Consider the following 17,356-nt stretch of genomic DNA (forward strand, 5'->3'; position numbering starts at 1 on the left):
AGTTCGGTCAATGGATCCCAGCATTAACTTGTTTCCCAGTCGAGCCGGAAATTGAATTCACCTGACCTCAAAAACACAAGGGACCAAGGCTGACATGGGAAAAAATAATAGAGCACAGCAGACTCATTAAATTTTTAAAGCTTGCAAATATTGAATGGTCGGTGCAGTCATGTGTTTGTATATTTAGAAACCAAACACACGAAGTAAAACGTTGGGAAAGACTATATCGAATGTTCCATGAATACAAAAGTTTAACAGTTTGTTCGGCGCCGGAAGCTGGCCATCGAATAGTTCTTTTTATACAATTTTATGTGCATTCGAAACTTTTGTTTTAGCTTTCTTATTTTTTTGGAAATGCATCAACTAGTCATCATTGTTTATTTTATTCCACACATTCATTTTGTACATATAACTCTCCGTTTGTCTAGTGATATATATTATTTAAGGAAACTGACTAACCGCAATGTCCTGCTGAAGCTTCACTCTGTTGCCAAATAATATTTGTAAGGACTTGTCTGAAAAACTTTTATAGCTGCAAATGACTGAGCAGTTTGTTTCGTTTGCCAAAGCCATAAGCCAATGTCCGCAAGCTCTTTATCCAATTTTGGGAACACATTGGGCTCGCAGCATCCTCGTGTTTGGGTTGGTGTCTCCATTGTGTGAACATGACACATCCGACCCAACACGACCCCGGCTTATGGCTTAATGAAGCGAGCACGTAAATGAATGTCAATATGGCCAAATCCAACACGAGCGGGGGAAGAGAGGGTGCCAAAGGCAAAGGCAAAGGCGAAAAGCTGTTATGATGATGTCCCTCGTAATAGTTTTCACGCAGTTCCAGTTCCGTGACTTCCCCCCACACTTCAGGGGTTAATGGCCGGATCGTGGATACATCCCAGGCTATTTGCTTTTGTCTGTTGACCAGGCTGAAAATTGATGAGCATTTTTCCAGGCCATCGGCTATTGGATGTGCGTAAGTGTAAGTTACACACTTGGCTTTCAGGTTTTACCGAACTCTATTAAGGTTTTTCCATATTACAAGGATTTGCTCCGGCCCGTACATAGTACTTTTTACTTTCAAGCAATTGTGTGTAATGAATAGGAAATTAATCACATTATTAAACTAGAAGCAATATAAGCGAGAGAATGCCTTTAAATATATTCAGTAATTTTGTTTACTAAATTGAGAAACTTTTACAACTTTTTTTCAGGGTGCCTTTCTCATTTTTTGGCCCTGCGGAAGCCCACTTAAGCCGCTGTAATACGTGCATATAATCCCTTATGGCAAAACACATCAACCGTCAGCAGCCGGTTCTTGCCAGCTCAAGAGCTGGCTGATGGCTGATGGCGGATTGGGGATAAAGGGAAGGACGAAGGGGTTGATTTGCCTTTCCCGGCTGTTGTCGTATTTGCAAATAACAAACAACAAACAAGTGGCGGCGGCGGCGGCGGCTACAACAAAAGAGCCACAATCCCATACAATTCGGCCTGTTTGCCTTGCTGACGCTCTCAATTTCCTTGTTTTGCGCACGGGGCGTATGAGTAATCATTTTATTACGCGACCCCCGAAAGTATGCTACATACCGAACAACAGTTGACCTTCCCTAAGCTGCGTGTGCACGTGTGCGTGTGCATGTGCCCTGTGCTTATGTCTTTTATGGCGACCCCTTCGTTACGTATACGCAAATTTGTCTGGTCCCAAATTAAAATAAATGCGCTGAGCCAAACCCAAAAAAGTTGCTGAGAAACATTTGCACATTTACCCGTTTACAACATCGCACCCCGTTGACCCCCCCCCCCCTTCAGTCGTATATTTTCGTTAATTTGACTTTGTGTACACGTGTGTGTGAGAAATTGAAAAATAATAAAACCTTATTATTATATGTATATAATAAGCGAGGGATTAGGTCTGAAGAGCACAGGTTTTATGGCAATTTTATGCTCTTGGAGGAGATGTATTTTTAAATTGATAAGTTATTATGGTTATTTTGTCTTTAATTTCATTTTAATAAATATATATATCGAAGCTTGGAAGATATTTTGAGATTTTAAACTCCCAAGTCTAATAAAATTGTATCTTTATTCGCTGATTATAACATTTTCCTGTTAAACACAGGACAAGTACCATAAAATTGGCACCCCTTCTATGGAAAGTAATAAAGTTACATTCTTTATGGTGGCCAGAGATGCGCCAGATGACAGTGCTACAAAGTTACCCCTAATGCCTTGCACCATTGACTACTCCATCAGCTAGAAGCGTCGCACTGAGCTTACTTTTATGCATTCTCCGTTCTCGGTACTCGTTATTTATGTCAACCCATAAACGAGCCACGCAGAAGAGTTGTGTGTTTTGTTGTGCTCTACTTTGACTTTTTGCAAGTTTTCGCCTCTACAGCTTTTTCCGATTCTCCCGGAGGCAACGTCTCTTGTTTTTCCCCTTCTCAAGAGCTCTGCATTTCCTCTTTGTGCATGTGTGAGTCGTACGTGCTCAGTACTTGAGTTTTTCTTGGCAGCCAACTGATTTCGAATTTTCACATAATCGCGTTTTTCTCATAAAAAAGAACAGTAGACAAAAAGAAGAACGTGCCTCCGAGTTTTAGTTTTAGCCCAGGCCAAAGTCACCTCCAAGGATGGCACTGCGCCGGGAGGAGTCAATGTAATTACGGGCGCTCTCAGCTGATTACCCTTCGAGCATTTCTAACGGAACTGTACCTGCTGTTATTATTATTATTGCGACGCCCAAGGAAAACAGAAAAAAAAGAAAGAACAAAACGTTACGAAATCCGTAATTGAGCGAAGCGGATAAATTACACGGCAAACTGACAAACTTTCACCATGTAAATTGCCCGACTAGGGGTCAGCCACCACATAAGGGGAGCTGCGCGACGTACTATAAGAGCCATACTATATATGGTATGTAGTCATTCCCTGGCATCCCCTGCCCGCAGCCCCTGAAGGTAAAGCTTTTGCGCAACACTCGGGGAATCAAATTCACTTAAAACTGCGGCCACTATGGCCACCCGGGATGACGATGACGTAGGCACTGTGCCCCAAAAGCTTTTGATGAGCACGTCGCAGTACGAATATCTGCAGCGGCTTATGTATTTGTATCTGTATCTTTAGATGTATTTGTATCTGTAGGTGTATTTATCTCTGTATCATTAGTTGTATCTCTAGCTAAATGCACGAGTCTAGGCCACACGTGCGAGCACAGAACGGGCTTGACCACGGGCCAGACGAGTCGAGAATTTCAAATTCGCGTCGAGACTCCGATAGCCATCGGCACCTTATCGCGTCGCTCACTTGATCGAAAATGTGGCCACTGCCATAAATCTCCTGCCGCCGATCCAGCGATAAGAGCTTGGTCAGGTTTCCCCAAAAAACGCGGCCCCTGTTCGTCAGTAGCACCGCGATCGCCATCGAGGGCGGACACAGCCGATATGTCCATGTCCTGGTCAAAGACTTTCGTGGCATTCACCGTCGCCTGGCTGAGCACTCTGTGCCTGCTCCCGGTGGAGACCTTCTGTGACACATCCTACTATGAGAAGTACTATGCGGCCCGACGCTACGTGCCGCTCAAGCGGAATGCCCCGCTGCTTTTCAACTTCACGCTGACGCTGCCGGACACAGCGGAAGCCCAGCTGGCGGCCTTCGAGCGCCCAGCACTGGTGGGCAACCTGCCCGTCTTGGGCGCCTGGCAGGCGGGACAGGCAGTGCTTCTCAATCGCACAGCCACTCATAATGTGTGGACCGCATCCGTGGAAATCCCCCAGAACAGCAGTGTGGAATACCGATTCTTTGCGGCTGCAGTGGGTCAGAGTGGCGCCGTGCAGGTGCGTCGCTGGGAGTCGCATGTCATGGCCAGGTCCTTCAACACCACCAAGTTCCCTGGAAACCGCAGCGATGAGTTCGGGCTCATTGGAACGGAGCGACAGTTGTCGCGTGGCTGGCTTCAGGACTCCGGCAGTATCCTTCAACTGAAGGTGTTCCGCGACGTGCTAACTCTGGAGGAGCAGCCGGAGGAAGGACACGGCCAGCTGCGTTTGCGATTGCAACCCGTGGATCCAAAGACTCTGGCACCCATCCTGAGCTCGGCTCGCGCCAATGTGGAATACGTGCGAATGGCCTACGGGGACAGCAAGCTGCGGGTCCAGCCAGAGTACGGAGTGCCCTTCTCCGCCGCAGATATCCTTATGTTTCACGTGGGTCTGGAACAGCTGGAGCAAGTGGCCTATCTGGTGGAAGTCTATGCCGAGCAGCCCGAGGATAGCCTGGTCCGTCTGCTGGGCTACGCTCATTTGCATCCCACTTCCCTGTCCGGCAGCGAGGGTACCGTTTCCGTCACCCTGATCTCTCCGCTCTGGCAGCGAGTGGTGGGCGTACTCCGACTGGAATACCTGCTCATCCGACCCATGGAACAGGACGGCTTCGACCTGCGCACCAGCTTCGCCAACTATTGGCGAAGCAACTGGACGGCTCTGGAGATCGGCCACCGGGGACTGGGCAAGAGTCTTACGGTAACCTCGAATGCGGCTCCCCTGATCGAGAACACAGTGGCCTCGATGCTGGCCTCCGCCGAGCTGGGAGCGGACCTTGTGGAGTTTGATGTCCAGCTCACCAGCGATCTAGTGCCCATCATCGCCCATGACTTCTCTATTCGCGTGTGCATCGACTCTAAGACGCCAACGAGCCGTGATGACTTGACCGAAGTGCTGCTGAAGGACATCACCTATGAGCAGCTGAAGGAGCTTAAGACCTATCAGATTGTGGGCAACAAAATTGTGGAGTATCCAGCGCACAACAACGTTGAACCGCCGGAACAACGCCTCTTTCCCACACTGCAGGACTTCTTTGAACGCGTGAACCTAACCACCGGCTTCGACATCGAGATCAAGTGGCCCCAGCAGAAAGCGGATGGCCAGTTCGAGAGCGAGCAGACGATAGACAAGAACCTGTTTGCGGATCGCATCCTGGCAGTGGTACGGCGATACGGCTGCGGAAGGCTCAACGTTATAAAGAGCTTCGACGCGGACCTGTGCTCCCTGCTCCGCTTCAAGCAGCACATGTATCCGGTGCTCTTCCTCTCCAGCAGCAAGGAGAACGCTTTCAGCGATCCCCGCACCAGCACAGTGGAGCAGAGTGTAAACTTTGCCCAGGCTTTCGATTTGGGTGGGGTTTCGCCCAATGCAGTCTTCTTCAAGACGGATCCTTTGTTGGTGCAGCGGTGCAAGGCCCAGGTTCCCATTGTCCTGCTCTGGGGCTCGGACCTTAAGGATCGGAACTCCATTGACTCGTTCCTTCAGCAAGGACCCACCGGTGTTATCTACGACAGGCTGGACCTCTGGATAGGCGCCAATCGGACGAGTGCCTTTGAGGCGGAGGAGGACCTGCCGGGCTACTTCCAGCTCCAGTGCGATCCTGTGGCCAAGGAGCGCGAAGTGAACTCCACCATCGAGAGCATCCTGAGTAACGTTAACCTCCTGTAGAACCAAAGATCTGTAACCTAAACAAAAAAATAATATCTATGCAAGCAAATAAACGTGATGAAAATAATGAAAAGTTTTGTTCAAGAAGAAAGTGCAAGAGATATTAAAAAGGATTTAAAGAAAACTATATTTCCGGTTGAAATTTTTTAGTACTTTCCATTTCCGTTTTAGTATCCCATTTTATCTTTGTTTGAAGAACAACAAACTTAGTCCTATTCAAAGTCAAATATTTCATTTTTATTTTTCTACAGTAATATTTCAACTCCCGAGTGTTGTGAGGAAGCCAATCTTGTGCCTTAATATCACATTTTATATCCTGCCTGGGTAGATAGTTCCTGTGAGGGGTAGAAGCAGGAAAGGGAGCGAATATTCCCTTTGATTTATATGCGCAATTTCAGCGCAACTTTTGACAGATACGGCTCTTGTTTTTGCGCTGGCAAACATGAACGTGAACTTGAAATTTAAATCTTTAATGAAATCATTGCCATCAACCGCTGTCCCACATGTCATTTGACGGTGGCTCGTACCCGCGTCCATTTGCATTCGCATTCCCACACCCACACCCACCAGTTACCAGTCGCAGAACATTGAGTGAGAGCTCCCGAGTGGCGAATGGAATTGGGAAACGTGGAGGATGGGATGGAGCTTGGGGCGATGGCAATGGTGATGCTGATGGATCAGCACGATTCGTGGCACTCTTTTCCCCCCATCGCGGCCAATTACCTGCAGCTCGTTGTGCATTCCGCTGGCGGGGATTAGGGGTATCCATGCATATGCAAATATTCAGGCATTTATTACGGTTATTTATCTGCTCCGTGGGTGTAAATTCAGTTTTGTTGCAATTTGTTGCAGCAACTCGAAACTGGGCCGCCTAATTGGATACGGAAAAATTTTACCAGCGAATTGTAGTGGCTTGGTAAATCAAAAATAATTACGGTTACGGTGCCATCAGCTATCCTGGACGTGCACCACAGCAATCACAATTATTTGATTTACTGTCTCATTACCACCGCTAAGGTGGTTCCCAATCTAATCAAAGAAATTTATATGGTTTGCATTCCTCGAGTGGCCACTGATTATAGCGCGAAGTAAACAATGTTTTTGTTTTATCTGCTTGCAGCGCCAGCTGATGGAGGCCTACATCCGCCAAAAGCGGGCCTCGCCGGGCATGGTCCAGGCCAGTGATCTTCAAATCAACCGCCCGATGTCCGGGATGCGTAGCAACAGCCGGGAGCTACACGCCTACGACGGACCAATGCAGTTCATCAGCTCACCCCAGAATCCGGACCAGATACTGGCCAACGGCAGTCCCGGAGGCGGCGCTCCAGTTGCCATGAACACGAGTCGCAACCACTCGAACAACATGCGCAGCTTAAGCACCATCAACCAGGAGGGTAAGTTCTCCTACTCTTTGAAAAATTGTGATAAGAACTGCAAAGTTTCCATTTAATTGATCTTATAGCTGATCTGATCGAGGAGATATCGTCACACGAGCTGGAGGACGACGAGAGCAGTCCGGTGACGGTGATCGAGCAGCACCAGCAGACAGCCCCGCATAGCGCCAACTCGACACAATCACAGCGACCGCGTGCCCGCCAGCACTCCTTCAGCGACACCCTCGACGAAGATGATTATACCAATCGCAATGTGGCGGGTGCTGCGCCAGTGCGTCCCGCCGGCCTGGCCTCGTCACCCTTCAAGGATGCCACAGCGATGGACGGCAGCAGCAATGGAACGGGAAACGGTGCTGGCGGGGAGTCCGAGGGTGATGTCATCGGTAACATTGACCAGTTCGTGATGCAGCCAGCGCCGCAGGGCGTCCTCTACAAGTGTCGCATCACACGCGATCGCAAGGGCATGGATCGAGGTCTATTTCCTATCTATTATCTTCATCTGGAGCGGGACTACGGCAAGAAGATATTCCTGCTTGGAGGTGAGTTACGATATTATCCTCCAGTTTACACTTATCACGCACTTGATTCCTTCTGAAGGCCGCAAACGTAAGAAGAGCAAGACCTCGAACTACATAGTCAGTTGTGATCCCACGGATCTGTCCCGCAACGCCGATGGCTTCTGTGGCAAGCTTCGCTCCAATGTCTTTGGTACATCCTTCACGGTCTTTGACAACGGCAGCAAGGAGAGCTCGGAAAGTCCTAGACTGGACCTGGCTGTCATAATTTATGTAAGTTATAATCAGAAACGTTAATGGACCTTGTGCGTTGTAAAGTCCTGAAATGATTAATTTCTTAAAATATCACTTTATGTTTTTCACAATTTTCACAGGACACCAACATTCTGGGCTTCAAGGGACCGCGCAACATGACTGTGATACTGCCTGGCATGACTGAGGATGATCAGCGTGTCAAGATCAGTTCGGCGGATCCCAAGCAGCAGGGCATTCTCGATCTGTGGAAAATGAAGGTGAGCCTTAATTAACATCAAGAGTATTCTCTTATTACTTACTAATTTATTCTCCCATCTTCAGAACATGGACAACATTGTGGAGTTGCACAACAAGACGCCGGTGTGGAACGATGAGACCCAGTCCTATGTACTGAACTTTCACGGACGCGTCACCCAGGCGTCGGTGAAGAACTTTCAGCTGGTCCACGACTCCGATCCCGAGTACATAGTCATGCAATTCGGTCGCACCTCAGAGGATGTGTTCACCATGGACTTTCGCTATCCCCTGTGTGCGATGCAGGCCTTTGCCATAGCCCTTAGCAGTTTTGACGGCAAAATAGCCTGTGAGTGAGTCTGTCCCTGCCTGGATAGTCGGGTCACCCGCTGCCTTATGTACAGCTATCTGGAGGCATAGTTTGAGAAAAGTCTTGGAAATCTAGTCACTCGCAGAACACGAAATCGGTTGATATATAAGTAGATACTATTGAGGTAGCTCCCATTATTTACGACATTTATTCAGAATGTGCTCACCGATTTTATAAGAAATTATTTTCTAAATCTTAATGTGCCCCCCTCTAGCGATAAGTTCACAAATCGAGGTAAATGTCATCAAAAGAAATATCAATTTTATAGTCCGCATATAGCAACAACTGGAGAACGAATATATTATGTAAACTATATCAAAAGCGATTACTATAAGTCGTTAAAAAGAGCATTACTAATTTCTGCTGAGCTCTAAACATTTAACTTTAAGCGGCTATCGATCAAAGATTTATTTTTCATTGTAAGGATTCGTCTATTTACGTATTTAAGAGTCAATATCACACAAATGCAAACGGAAGATAATAATAAACAGAGTACGATCGTCAAAATGTTTGTTTTAATTATGGTGTACCATTATTTTTTATTCTTTTTCTTAAGTACATGTCATTACGGTATTTTGGTAAATGCAAGACTGCTGGCCCTTTACGAGTTAATTACAAAATGTATGTACAAAACAATTGTTAGGTAAAGTCTGCAGATCTGACATTAAATCCGTATTATAGAGTTGGGAAAATATCGATTCCAATATCGAAAAAAAAACCTGTTTCTTAAACCATTTTCAAACCATTTATGTATAAAAATTATCTCAATACGAATTGATATTTTCAGTTTACAACAAATTAATAAGTTGTCTTCGTTTCTTTTAGCTTTACCATACAAATAAATTTGTATAAACATTTTTCAAAATAAGTTGTATATCTTAGAATTACTATAATAACTAATAAGTACAATGAAATTACATTGGGTGGAGCACTCCCCACGGTTTTTTGTGTGTTATCATAGTCAGACTCTGCACTATTCACAGAATTCGGAAATTTCTTTCCATAAACACTCAAATTATGTCTTTATACACGCCTATTCGATTCAGGCCAATGCCAACTTTTGCTACGATCGCTTACGCGGCTTATGCGTGGGCCTCTCCTGGGGCAGCTTGAACTCAAGCGGATCATAGTCCTCGTACGCGAGCTGTCGCTCTGGCGCCGTATCAGGTAACTTGTTGATTTTCTGCAGTCGAGCGTGGACTATTTGCAGGTGCCGTCCAATATAGTCCTCGGCTGGGGCCAGGCGCTGTGCATACTGCAGGCAGGCCGCCGCCTTAGCCAGCCTCTTGCGCTCCACGAAGACCACGCACAGATTGTGCAGGCCCTGGGTGTTGTGCGGATCGTATCGAAGGATACTACGATAGCACGTCTCTGCTGCGTCCAGATCCTTCATGTGGTTGATGTAGATGTCGCCCAACAGGATCAATCCCTTTACATGTGAGGCATGATGGCGGATCAGTTGGTTGAGGAACGGCACCGCATCAAGGGGCCTCTTGGTGTCCGCCAGCAGCAACGCCAGATTAAACAGAGCGCTGCGAAAGTCCGACTTTAAATGGATAGCCCGCTTGAAAAACTGCTCGGCTTCATCAAAGCTCGACTCGTCCATGGCTAGCATGCCCAGGTTAAAGTATACCTTCTCGTTCTTGTCGTCCTTGGCCAAAACTTTGTATAGGCGAGACCGTGACAGCTGGCGGGCCTCCTCTCCGCCCAGTTCCTGCAGCAGAATGGCTGAGTTGAGCAGCGCCTGCTCGTGCTCAGGATAGAGTTCGATGGCTTTGTTGAAGTATACCTGGGCCTGCTGGCTCTTGCCCTGCTCCAAAAAGACTACACCCAGGTTGTAATAGATGTCCGCATTCTCGCTGTCGTAAAGCAAGGCCTGCTCATAGACCTCCTGAGCCTGGGCCGTGCGGTTCAGCTTCATCAGGATGTCGCCACGGTTTATATAGGCCTGGACATAGTCGCTTCGCATGCTAATTGCCTGCCGATACAGGTGGTCAGCCTCCTCTAATCGAGTTTGATTCTTGGCTATGAGATTGGCCAGGTTGATGAACACGTTCAGGTGATTGGGAGCTATGCGCGCATGGTAACTAACGCCAGGCTTTGCCTGGGGAAACAGTGCCTTGGCATGTACATAGGCCTGCTCGGCCTCCGCATACCTCTTCAGATGGTTAAGGGTCCGCCCCACATTTATGTGGGCCCCTATATCATCCGTTTGTATGCGCACGGCCTGCTGGAAGTACAGCAATGCCTCCTCGAATCTGCCATCGTTCTCCAGAGCATGTCCCACGTTGTTGTACAACTTGGCGTTGCGCTGATTCACATGCACGCCAGACATGAACAGCGAGTACTCCGTGCGCCAATCCCAATTGCGTTGATGTGTCTTCAGTGCATGAGAGAGCAAGAGGACGGCCAGAGCAACCTGCCCCAATCGCCGCCCTCCGACGCGTCTCTGCAACTGCTCAAAGCCGTAGGCCACTAGCAGGCAGTAGCCCATCGATGGCATGTACAAAATGCGTTCGGCCACCACAAAGCCAACTGGGAAAAACAAATTCGATGCAGGAAGGAATGGCAGCACCATCCAGCCAAGACACATAATCAGGGTTCGTGATTGGGCCAGATTTCTTGAGAAGCAGGCCTTGAGAACCAAAGCTGCCAGTGCCGCAAAAGTTAGCAGTGTGGTCACGTTGCGTGCATCCCCAAATCCCTCCAGCAGTGGGACAGTGCCTGAAAGATATTTGGGAATAAAACAGGTTTCAACTTTCACTTTATGAAGCTCTCACCCATGGTCCAGTCGCAGCAGAGCTGCGCGGGGCAGAGTAGTAACCAGCAGTTCAGGTAAATGAGGTAGCCGTAAGTTAGTTGCCGCTCGGGCGTCTCTGCCGCAGAGGCCGGATTGTCAAAGCGCGTGAAAATAGGCAGCTGGGAGCCCATCACATAGACCCGACCCGCCAATAGAGCCAGCGTTATGCCAGTCAGGAAGCACAAGCGTTTCCACAACGCTGAGGAAGACCACCGCCGGATGCCAGATGACTTCGACAGCTTGGGCGACTGTTGCTCGGGCTGCTGCTCCTCGAAGAGACGTAGCACCAAGTGGCAAAGATGTAGCGGCCGAAGCTGCTGCACGACGAACAGCTCGTAGACCACACATATCCCGGCAATGGTGATGCCCTGCTCCTTGCACAGCATGGAGGCTAGCAGGCAACTGCCAAAGCAGGAAAACAGTGTTAGCCAATGGGTGCGAGGCGAACTGCCCGAACCCGAATCGCCAACGGACTTTGCATAGCTGAGAAAGGCGGCCAGAAAGCAGATCGAAGAGAGCAATTCAGCGCGACCAACGACGCCAGTAACGGCCTCCGTGTGCACCGGGTGAGTGGCGAAGAGCAGCGAGGCCACGAAGGCGCATGTGTTGAGCGAGGCAGATGCAGCCGAGGTCGCATTACTGCCCCGCGATGCACATTGGCGCAGCAGGAGCCGGCAAACCCGACGCCACAGCAGGCAGACCGATAAGTGCAGCAGCAGGTTAACGAAGTGGTAGCCAAACGGCTCCAGCGCATGCAGCAAGTAGTTGAACCGGAACGTCAGCACGGTGAGCGGCCGATAGGATTTGTGGGACTGCTCCTTGCGCATCGGCGTGCCCCAAAAGTCGTTGAGAAAGACGTTGCGCAGCGGTGTGTGGGGTCGCAAGTCCTTGTTATCCCTTATCGCACTAATGTCATCGAAGACTAAGCCGCACTGAGTGCTGTTGTAGTAGCAGGCTATGCAGGCCACGCAGATGCACAGGAACTCGAGCAGGTTGCGTTGCGAGGAGGAGCTCGTTGTCCTGACTTCCCGATCCCGCTCATTGTGTTGGGGGTGCATACTGGTGCCGGGGCTGGGGTTCGTTGACATGTTGGCTTCGCGTTACTTCGTGAATCGTTTCATGTATCCATAATTGCTCCGTCAGCGGTAGTGAAATGTTGCATGCAGGTTTTTCGCTAGCAACGGATGGGAGGGTATTCCCTAGATAATCTGAAATAAATGTCCAAATGGGAAAACCATAAACTATTATTAGCCTGTCGTGCTGACTGCAAATCTAGATAGCAAATTGTTTCGTGCTTGCTTGACTTACTAGCTTTTCTTAGAGAAACGCTAGGAGTTACTAAAAAGGGAGCCCTAAAATGTATGCTATATATTTACAACGGCAAAGCAGATTGCAGATTGTGGGGATTCCCCAAAGCTAACTGCAATAACATACATTTATATATACAATGTATATATACGCCCCATTCCCATATTTTTGGATACACACAACTAACTTTACTTTCGGAAAAGCCGCCTCCCCTTCATAATCTTACTTTTGTTGTAATGCACTCACCGATTTGCCCAGCTGCTCAAAGGATTCTTAATAATGACAAAGTTTGGACCGTTTTTATTACAACTTGAACTTCTACAAAGACACAAAAACTGATTGCGGAAAAAATCAATTAATGCGCAACAAAGTAACTCCGTCCCGGTTACTGTCCTGGATACAGACTGCTCACACAAAGGCCCGAAGTTAACAAAGTTGTAAACTGCGGCCCGACAGAGCTCCGGCCTTAGGATCCGGAGTCCGGACGGAGAGCGGCGAGAAACTGCAGCCCCGAGCGGGGCAGAGCGAGAGCGAGTGCGATTTGTTTGCATAAACTGCTGTAAATATTGTGGGACTTGGAGGAGAAGCCACTCGAGCAACGCGACTCGAGCATTACTAGGCGGGGCACATAGGCGAAGCAGGAGGATGCAGCGCGGCGGGCGGCAACTTTGTTGCACTCAATGTCATCGATTTTCCGGGCGGACAGTCAAAACAAACCACCACCAAGTAACCGCTCGTAAAGAGCGCACGCACCGAGTTGGAGTCGGACCGGAGCGAAGCAGTTTGGACTGGGAGCCGGAGTCGCAGCTGAGCGCAACTTTGTTGCACGACCGACATTTCCCGAAGGACGACCGGGGTCGCACGTGCTCCGTTTTCCGTTTTCCCGCCAAGTCCGGCGCATGAGCCCGCGAGTCCTTGCACTTTCACTTGGTCGCCTCTCTATCCGCTCAACGCTCTCGCGCTCTCTCGGTGAAAATTAATGGACGTTTGTGTTTTTGTAAAATTACTTTGACCGAGATACGACGTGAACATGGCGCTGAACGTGGAGGTGGAGCTCCAGCCGGAGTCCGAGTCGGAGCCGGAGAGCTAGCCGTGCGTCCTCTCCCATTTTAGCATAGACGCCATTACAACGACAGTGGCCACAAACACACACACCCACACAGTCACAAGGGGCAAACAATCCGAATTTACAACTTTGTTGCAATTCTGCACTAATTACAATGTTGCCTGAAAGCGCACTACTCATGTCGTTGAAATGGGCAGCGGGAGCTGCTTACCGTGGAGCGGGAGCGAAGTACTTGTTGAGGTAGATCCATGGCCACGAAATTAAGTTACATTTTAACAAATCAGAGCGACTTGGGATGGATTGTTATTGTGTTATCGATAAACGACTGTCGGCTGCTTCCTCTTCGCGAACAATCGGCTGGAGTTGAGCGCGTGCTTCGGCCGTGACACGAAGAGCGCGCTATTTAACTTGACTCAAAATATTTCCAGTCCATGGTTATAAGGTTTAAAAACTATTAAAAATGTATACAGATAAGTGAGTTTATTTAAATGGAAGTAAAATAGTTATATTCAGATGTTCCATGTTGTGCCGATTTGAGCTTCGTGTCGTGACACAAGAGAAATACCGGCTCCCGTCTTTAGGACCAATGGTTGCCGATAGGTATATCGAGTGACGTTCATCTCTAGCGCGTTTTCGGTAAAAGTGGAGAAAATAAAAAGCATTGTTCGCCGGATTTTAAATAAAACATCACAGAGGAATATTTAGCAGCATCATGCCTACAGAGGACTTCTACTTGCGCTATTACGTGGGCCACAAGGGCAAATTCGGCCACGAGTTCTTGGAGTTCGAGTTCCGGCCGGACGGCAAGCTGCGCTATGCCAACAATTCCAACTACAAAAACGACACCATGATCCGCAAAGAGGCCTTCGTGCATCAGTCCGTGATGGAGGAGCTGAAGCGCATCATTATCGACTCGGAGATTATGCAGGAGGACGATCTGCCATGGCCGCCACCAGACCGCGTTGGCCGCCAGGTAAGTTGCCTTTGAACGACCGCATGTGAGGGGCTGTACTAACCAGGTGTGTTTCAGGAACTGGAGATCGTCATCGGCGATGAACACATCTCGTTCACAACCTCGAAGACCGGCTCGTTGGTTGACGTGAACCGATCGAAGGACCCCGAGGGACTGCGCTGCTTCTATTACCTAGTGCAGGATCTCAAGTGCCTGGTCTTCTCACTCATCGGCCTGCACTTCAAGATCAAGCCCATATAAGCGATACATTCGATTGTAAGCCTAAGCCTATTTAACAGACGCATTATTTTTGGTAATGATCCTCTACAAATACTTGTACCCGTATTAGCTATAATGACATCATACTCTTGTGTACAGTTTGAGAAGTCTGGATAAGTGAAAGAATTCAACAAAATGAATAAATACCGACAATGAAGTATGATCATTTACGTTTCAATGTGGCGATTTACAGGAAAAACTGGAAACTTGCATGAAAAGAAAACTTAAATGTGTAAACGGGACACTGATAAGTATTAATTACTTACAACTATTACACTTTAACGTTGCTTTGATAATTTTATTAGAGCAAATGGCATAATTCCTTAGAAATTCAATTAAATTTATTTAAAACTTTAGGTTAAACAAAAATTGGCGGAACTGCAGGTGGGTAGAGCTTCTGAATAAGACAGTCGCTGTGTGTACTATGTGAATGTTTATCCTATACTCGCGAGATGGTGGCGTATGTATCTTATGCTGATATATACCAAATCTGGACCAGAACCAATAAGTTCTGTACATTTTTATGTTCATTCCTCAGAAGACTTTTTTGGATGCTCAGCTAAAATACTGCAATGGTAATGTTTTGGAACTGAGTTTTATTTATGTGGATGCTTCGATCGAGTTTCAGACATTTGCCCATATTTTTGTACACACATATGATCATATCAATAGTTTCGCATTCGAAATTATAATTCCAATTTTATTAAATTCGCTAGATTGCCAACTTCTCACTTAATTTATAATACAAAGGGTAAATTACTGGATGAAACCTTTTTTTATTATTTTTAATTCCCAGAACATGTCTGTTCCTATTACTATGATCATGTACATGCCTACGAGAGTATTGAATGGTGTTGTTATTGTTAGGAGCTCTGCATTCTCATGTATACGCTAACATATACACTTATGTACTCGGATATATATCCATATGTGTGAGAAGGATTCATTATACACTCGCTGAGCCCACACTTAATAGGTTCAAAGAAGTCTGAGTAAAAATCTGATGTTAGTCTGCAGAAGAAGTTGAAGACAAACGGACACAGCAGTAAAACCTTAGCTTGAAAGTAAGTTTCTCTTTTCAGAATTCAAAACTTATTGAAACACAATCCAACTCCCTCTACAGATCATGAATCGCCAGGAGCTTAGTCATTGGGATTATGAGGATGATGACCAGTACGATTATCAGGATCAGTACCATTACGACCAGGACCAATACGATTGTCCGGATCAATTCAACTCCTATTCAAATGATAACTACCATTCTAACTCATATCGCAATAACGGAGGCCGTTACCAGTCTTCATACAACAGTTCCAATGGAACAGGGCGTAAATCTAATGCTGGACGCAGAAATGACCAACAATCTGTTTCTCTGCTTGGTCAACAGAGCCAGGCTTTAAATGATGAACCGACTGTGGGTCATATTGGGTTTTTAGAAGTGGTACCTTCCTCGAGTTCAGCGATTCCATCAAAATCAACCATTTCGAAAATGGCCCCATCTGGTGGTAATATCGTTGTAAATGTCATAAATATAAACCATAAATATTAATCTGACTTAATTACTTACTAAAATAAACATTTTTTCAAAGTTTGTGAACAGTATTTCTACTTTATTTTAAAATTTATTATACCCTTCCAGCTATTCAATTGTCAGTCAACAGCTTACAACGAAGTGATGAATCATTTCCGACTTTACAAATCATATATATTCTTGATCAGTATCGACAGCCGAATCAGTCTAGCCATGTTTACTGTTTGATAACCTAAGAACAAACTAGCACAGAAAGGCTTTCCGAATTGAAATTAATTAATTTTTGGCTTAGTTATGATCAATTATAAATTTAGACACTCCATTTGCAATCTACAAGACTATATCATCTTCGGCTCCCCGAAGAACATTTTCTTTTTTATAAATCAGCAGTCAATATTAACACTGTTCGATTCTTTTAAGCTTATATTCAGAGATATATATTTATAAAAGAGCTATATTTTGAAGCTGACTACTTGTTTTTCTCTTCATATTTTATATACACATGTTGGAAGGATACCTTTCCAAGTTGATATATATTATCTAAATATACATTAACTTAAATTTATATATTCATAATCATTTATATATTTTAGGGTATTTCATAGTTGATTATAGCAATCGCTAGTTTCCTATATAAGAAGGAAATAAAAAAATTGCGCAGAGATCGCAGACTAATAAAGTTTGAGCCATTCTTCGCTTTAACCATTTGCGTAAGCTGATCCAAGCAGAAAAGCTATAATATTTTGAGTCCGCTTAGTAACACATAGCCCGAATCGCATGTACAATTATGTATACTGCGTCGTTTTTAGTCAAGTTTTTGTGTATATATCCAGAATCTGTATATAGAACCACAAGCTGCTGATGCTGCAAGTCGAAGAAGGCAAGGCAAGGATCGTTGGTACTCAAAGAAATAAGATTCAGTAGCTAAAGGCAACTGAAAGAGTACAGACGCTTGTTCCGAAAAACTAAACCTTGGTGGGAATAATAAATTATTTTCAAATTGTGTTGAAATTAAGTTTTATTTGCCTTTAGCACCTTCACCATGAGTGGCCGTCAACTGGATAATTGGAACGGAGGTTCAAGCCACCAGTACGAGTACCGACAGACAACCTATTCGAACGAATGTTCCAAGCCGAGCAAGGTGACCTCTCGCCAAATCCAGGCCA

General features: G+C 46.4%; 4 protein-coding genes across 8 annotated transcripts in view; 3 read left to right on the forward strand and 1 right to left on the reverse strand.

Moving 5' to 3' along the window:
* The window catches only part of ktub (Tub domain-containing protein ktub), a 26,282-nt gene extending 17,521 nt beyond the window's left edge, over positions 1–8,761 (forward strand). Inside the window, exons 2-6 of the mRNA XM_020946706.2 lie at positions 6,607–6,880; positions 6,949–7,419; positions 7,478–7,668; positions 7,770–7,907; positions 7,972–8,761. Coding sequence (XP_020802365.2) covers positions 6,607–6,880; positions 6,949–7,419; positions 7,478–7,668; positions 7,770–7,907; positions 7,972–8,241 — 1,344 coding nt within the window. The 3' untranslated portion in view covers positions 8,242–8,761. The remainder of the gene's footprint in view (positions 1–6,606; positions 6,881–6,948; positions 7,420–7,477; positions 7,669–7,769; positions 7,908–7,971) is intronic.
* LOC110179246 (glycerophosphocholine phosphodiesterase GPCPD1) lies at positions 2,119–5,553 on the forward strand. Its single transcript, XM_020946705.2, has one exon. The coding sequence runs from the start codon at positions 3,441–3,443 to the stop codon at positions 5,484–5,486; it is 2,046 nt and encodes a 681-aa protein (XP_020802364.2). The 5' UTR covers positions 2,119–3,440; the 3' UTR covers positions 5,487–5,553.
* Positions 8,762–8,763: 2 nt separating the features above from the next.
* On the reverse strand, positions 8,764–13,779 carry Tmtc3 (Transmembrane O-mannosyltransferase targeting cadherins 3). 4 transcript variants are annotated; one of them, XM_086828121.1, is made up of 4 exons: positions 13,640–13,779; positions 12,609–12,697; positions 11,035–12,262; positions 8,764–10,978 (listed from the first exon to the last, which is right to left on the reverse strand). In XM_086828121.1, the coding sequence occupies exons 3-4, from the start codon at positions 12,140–12,142 to the stop codon at positions 9,318–9,320; spliced, it is 2,769 nt and encodes a 922-aa protein (XP_086684247.1). In that variant the 5' UTR covers positions 12,143–12,262; positions 12,609–12,697; positions 13,640–13,779; the 3' UTR covers positions 8,764–9,317. The 4 variants fall into 4 exon arrangements, with proteins under 4 accessions (XP_086684247.1, XP_086684249.1, XP_086684248.1 ...); XM_086828123.1 differs by lacking the exon at positions 13,640–13,779 and adding an exon at positions 13,370–13,418; XM_086828122.1 differs by lacking the exon at positions 13,640–13,779 and adding an exon at positions 12,768–12,976.
* Positions 13,181–14,822, forward strand: mago (mago, exon junction complex subunit). 2 transcript variants are annotated; one of them, XM_086828128.1, is made up of 3 exons: positions 13,486–14,401; positions 14,459–14,656; positions 14,730–14,822. In XM_086828128.1, exons 1-2 carry the CDS (start codon positions 14,141–14,143, stop codon positions 14,639–14,641), a joined length of 444 nt encoding a protein of 147 aa, XP_086684254.1. In that variant the 5' UTR covers positions 13,486–14,140; the 3' UTR covers positions 14,642–14,656; positions 14,730–14,822. The 2 variants fall into 2 exon arrangements, with proteins under 2 accessions (XP_020802367.1, XP_086684254.1); XM_020946708.2 differs by having other exon boundaries at positions 13,181–14,401; positions 14,459–14,822.
* The last annotated feature ends 2,534 nt before the right edge of the window (positions 14,823–17,356 follow it).

This window comes from Drosophila serrata, unplaced genomic scaffold, assembly GCF_035046125.1.
Source record: "Drosophila serrata isolate PLE 108 unplaced genomic scaffold, ASM3504612v1 contig_184, whole genome shotgun sequence".
Classification (NCBI taxonomy): domain Eukaryota; kingdom Metazoa; phylum Arthropoda; class Insecta; order Diptera; family Drosophilidae; genus Drosophila; species Drosophila serrata.

What these genes read in the sequence shown, in the direction of transcription:
- LOC110179246 (XM_020946705.2), top strand. Translation starts at nt 3,441, where the DNA reads ATGTCCATGTCCTGGTCAAAGACTTTCGTGGCATTCACCGTCGCCTGG.
- mago (XM_020946708.2), top strand. Translation starts at nt 14,141, where the DNA reads ATGCCTACAGAGGACTTCTACTTGCGCTATTACGTGGGCCACAAGGGC. An exon ending in CAGACCGCGTTGGCCGCCAG is followed by an intron (nt 14,402 to 14,458) that starts GTAAGTTGCCTT and finishes GGTGTGTTTCAG; the next exon opens with GAACTGGAGATCGTCATCGG.
- Tmtc3 (XM_086828121.1), bottom strand. Translation starts at nt 12,142, where the DNA reads ATGTCAACGAACCCCAGCCCCGGCACCAGTATGCACCCCCAACACAAT. An exon ending in CTGCTGCGACTGGACCATGG is followed by an intron (nt 10,979 to 11,034) that starts GTGAGAGCTTCA and finishes AATATCTTTCAG; the next exon opens with GCACTGTCCCACTGCTGGAG.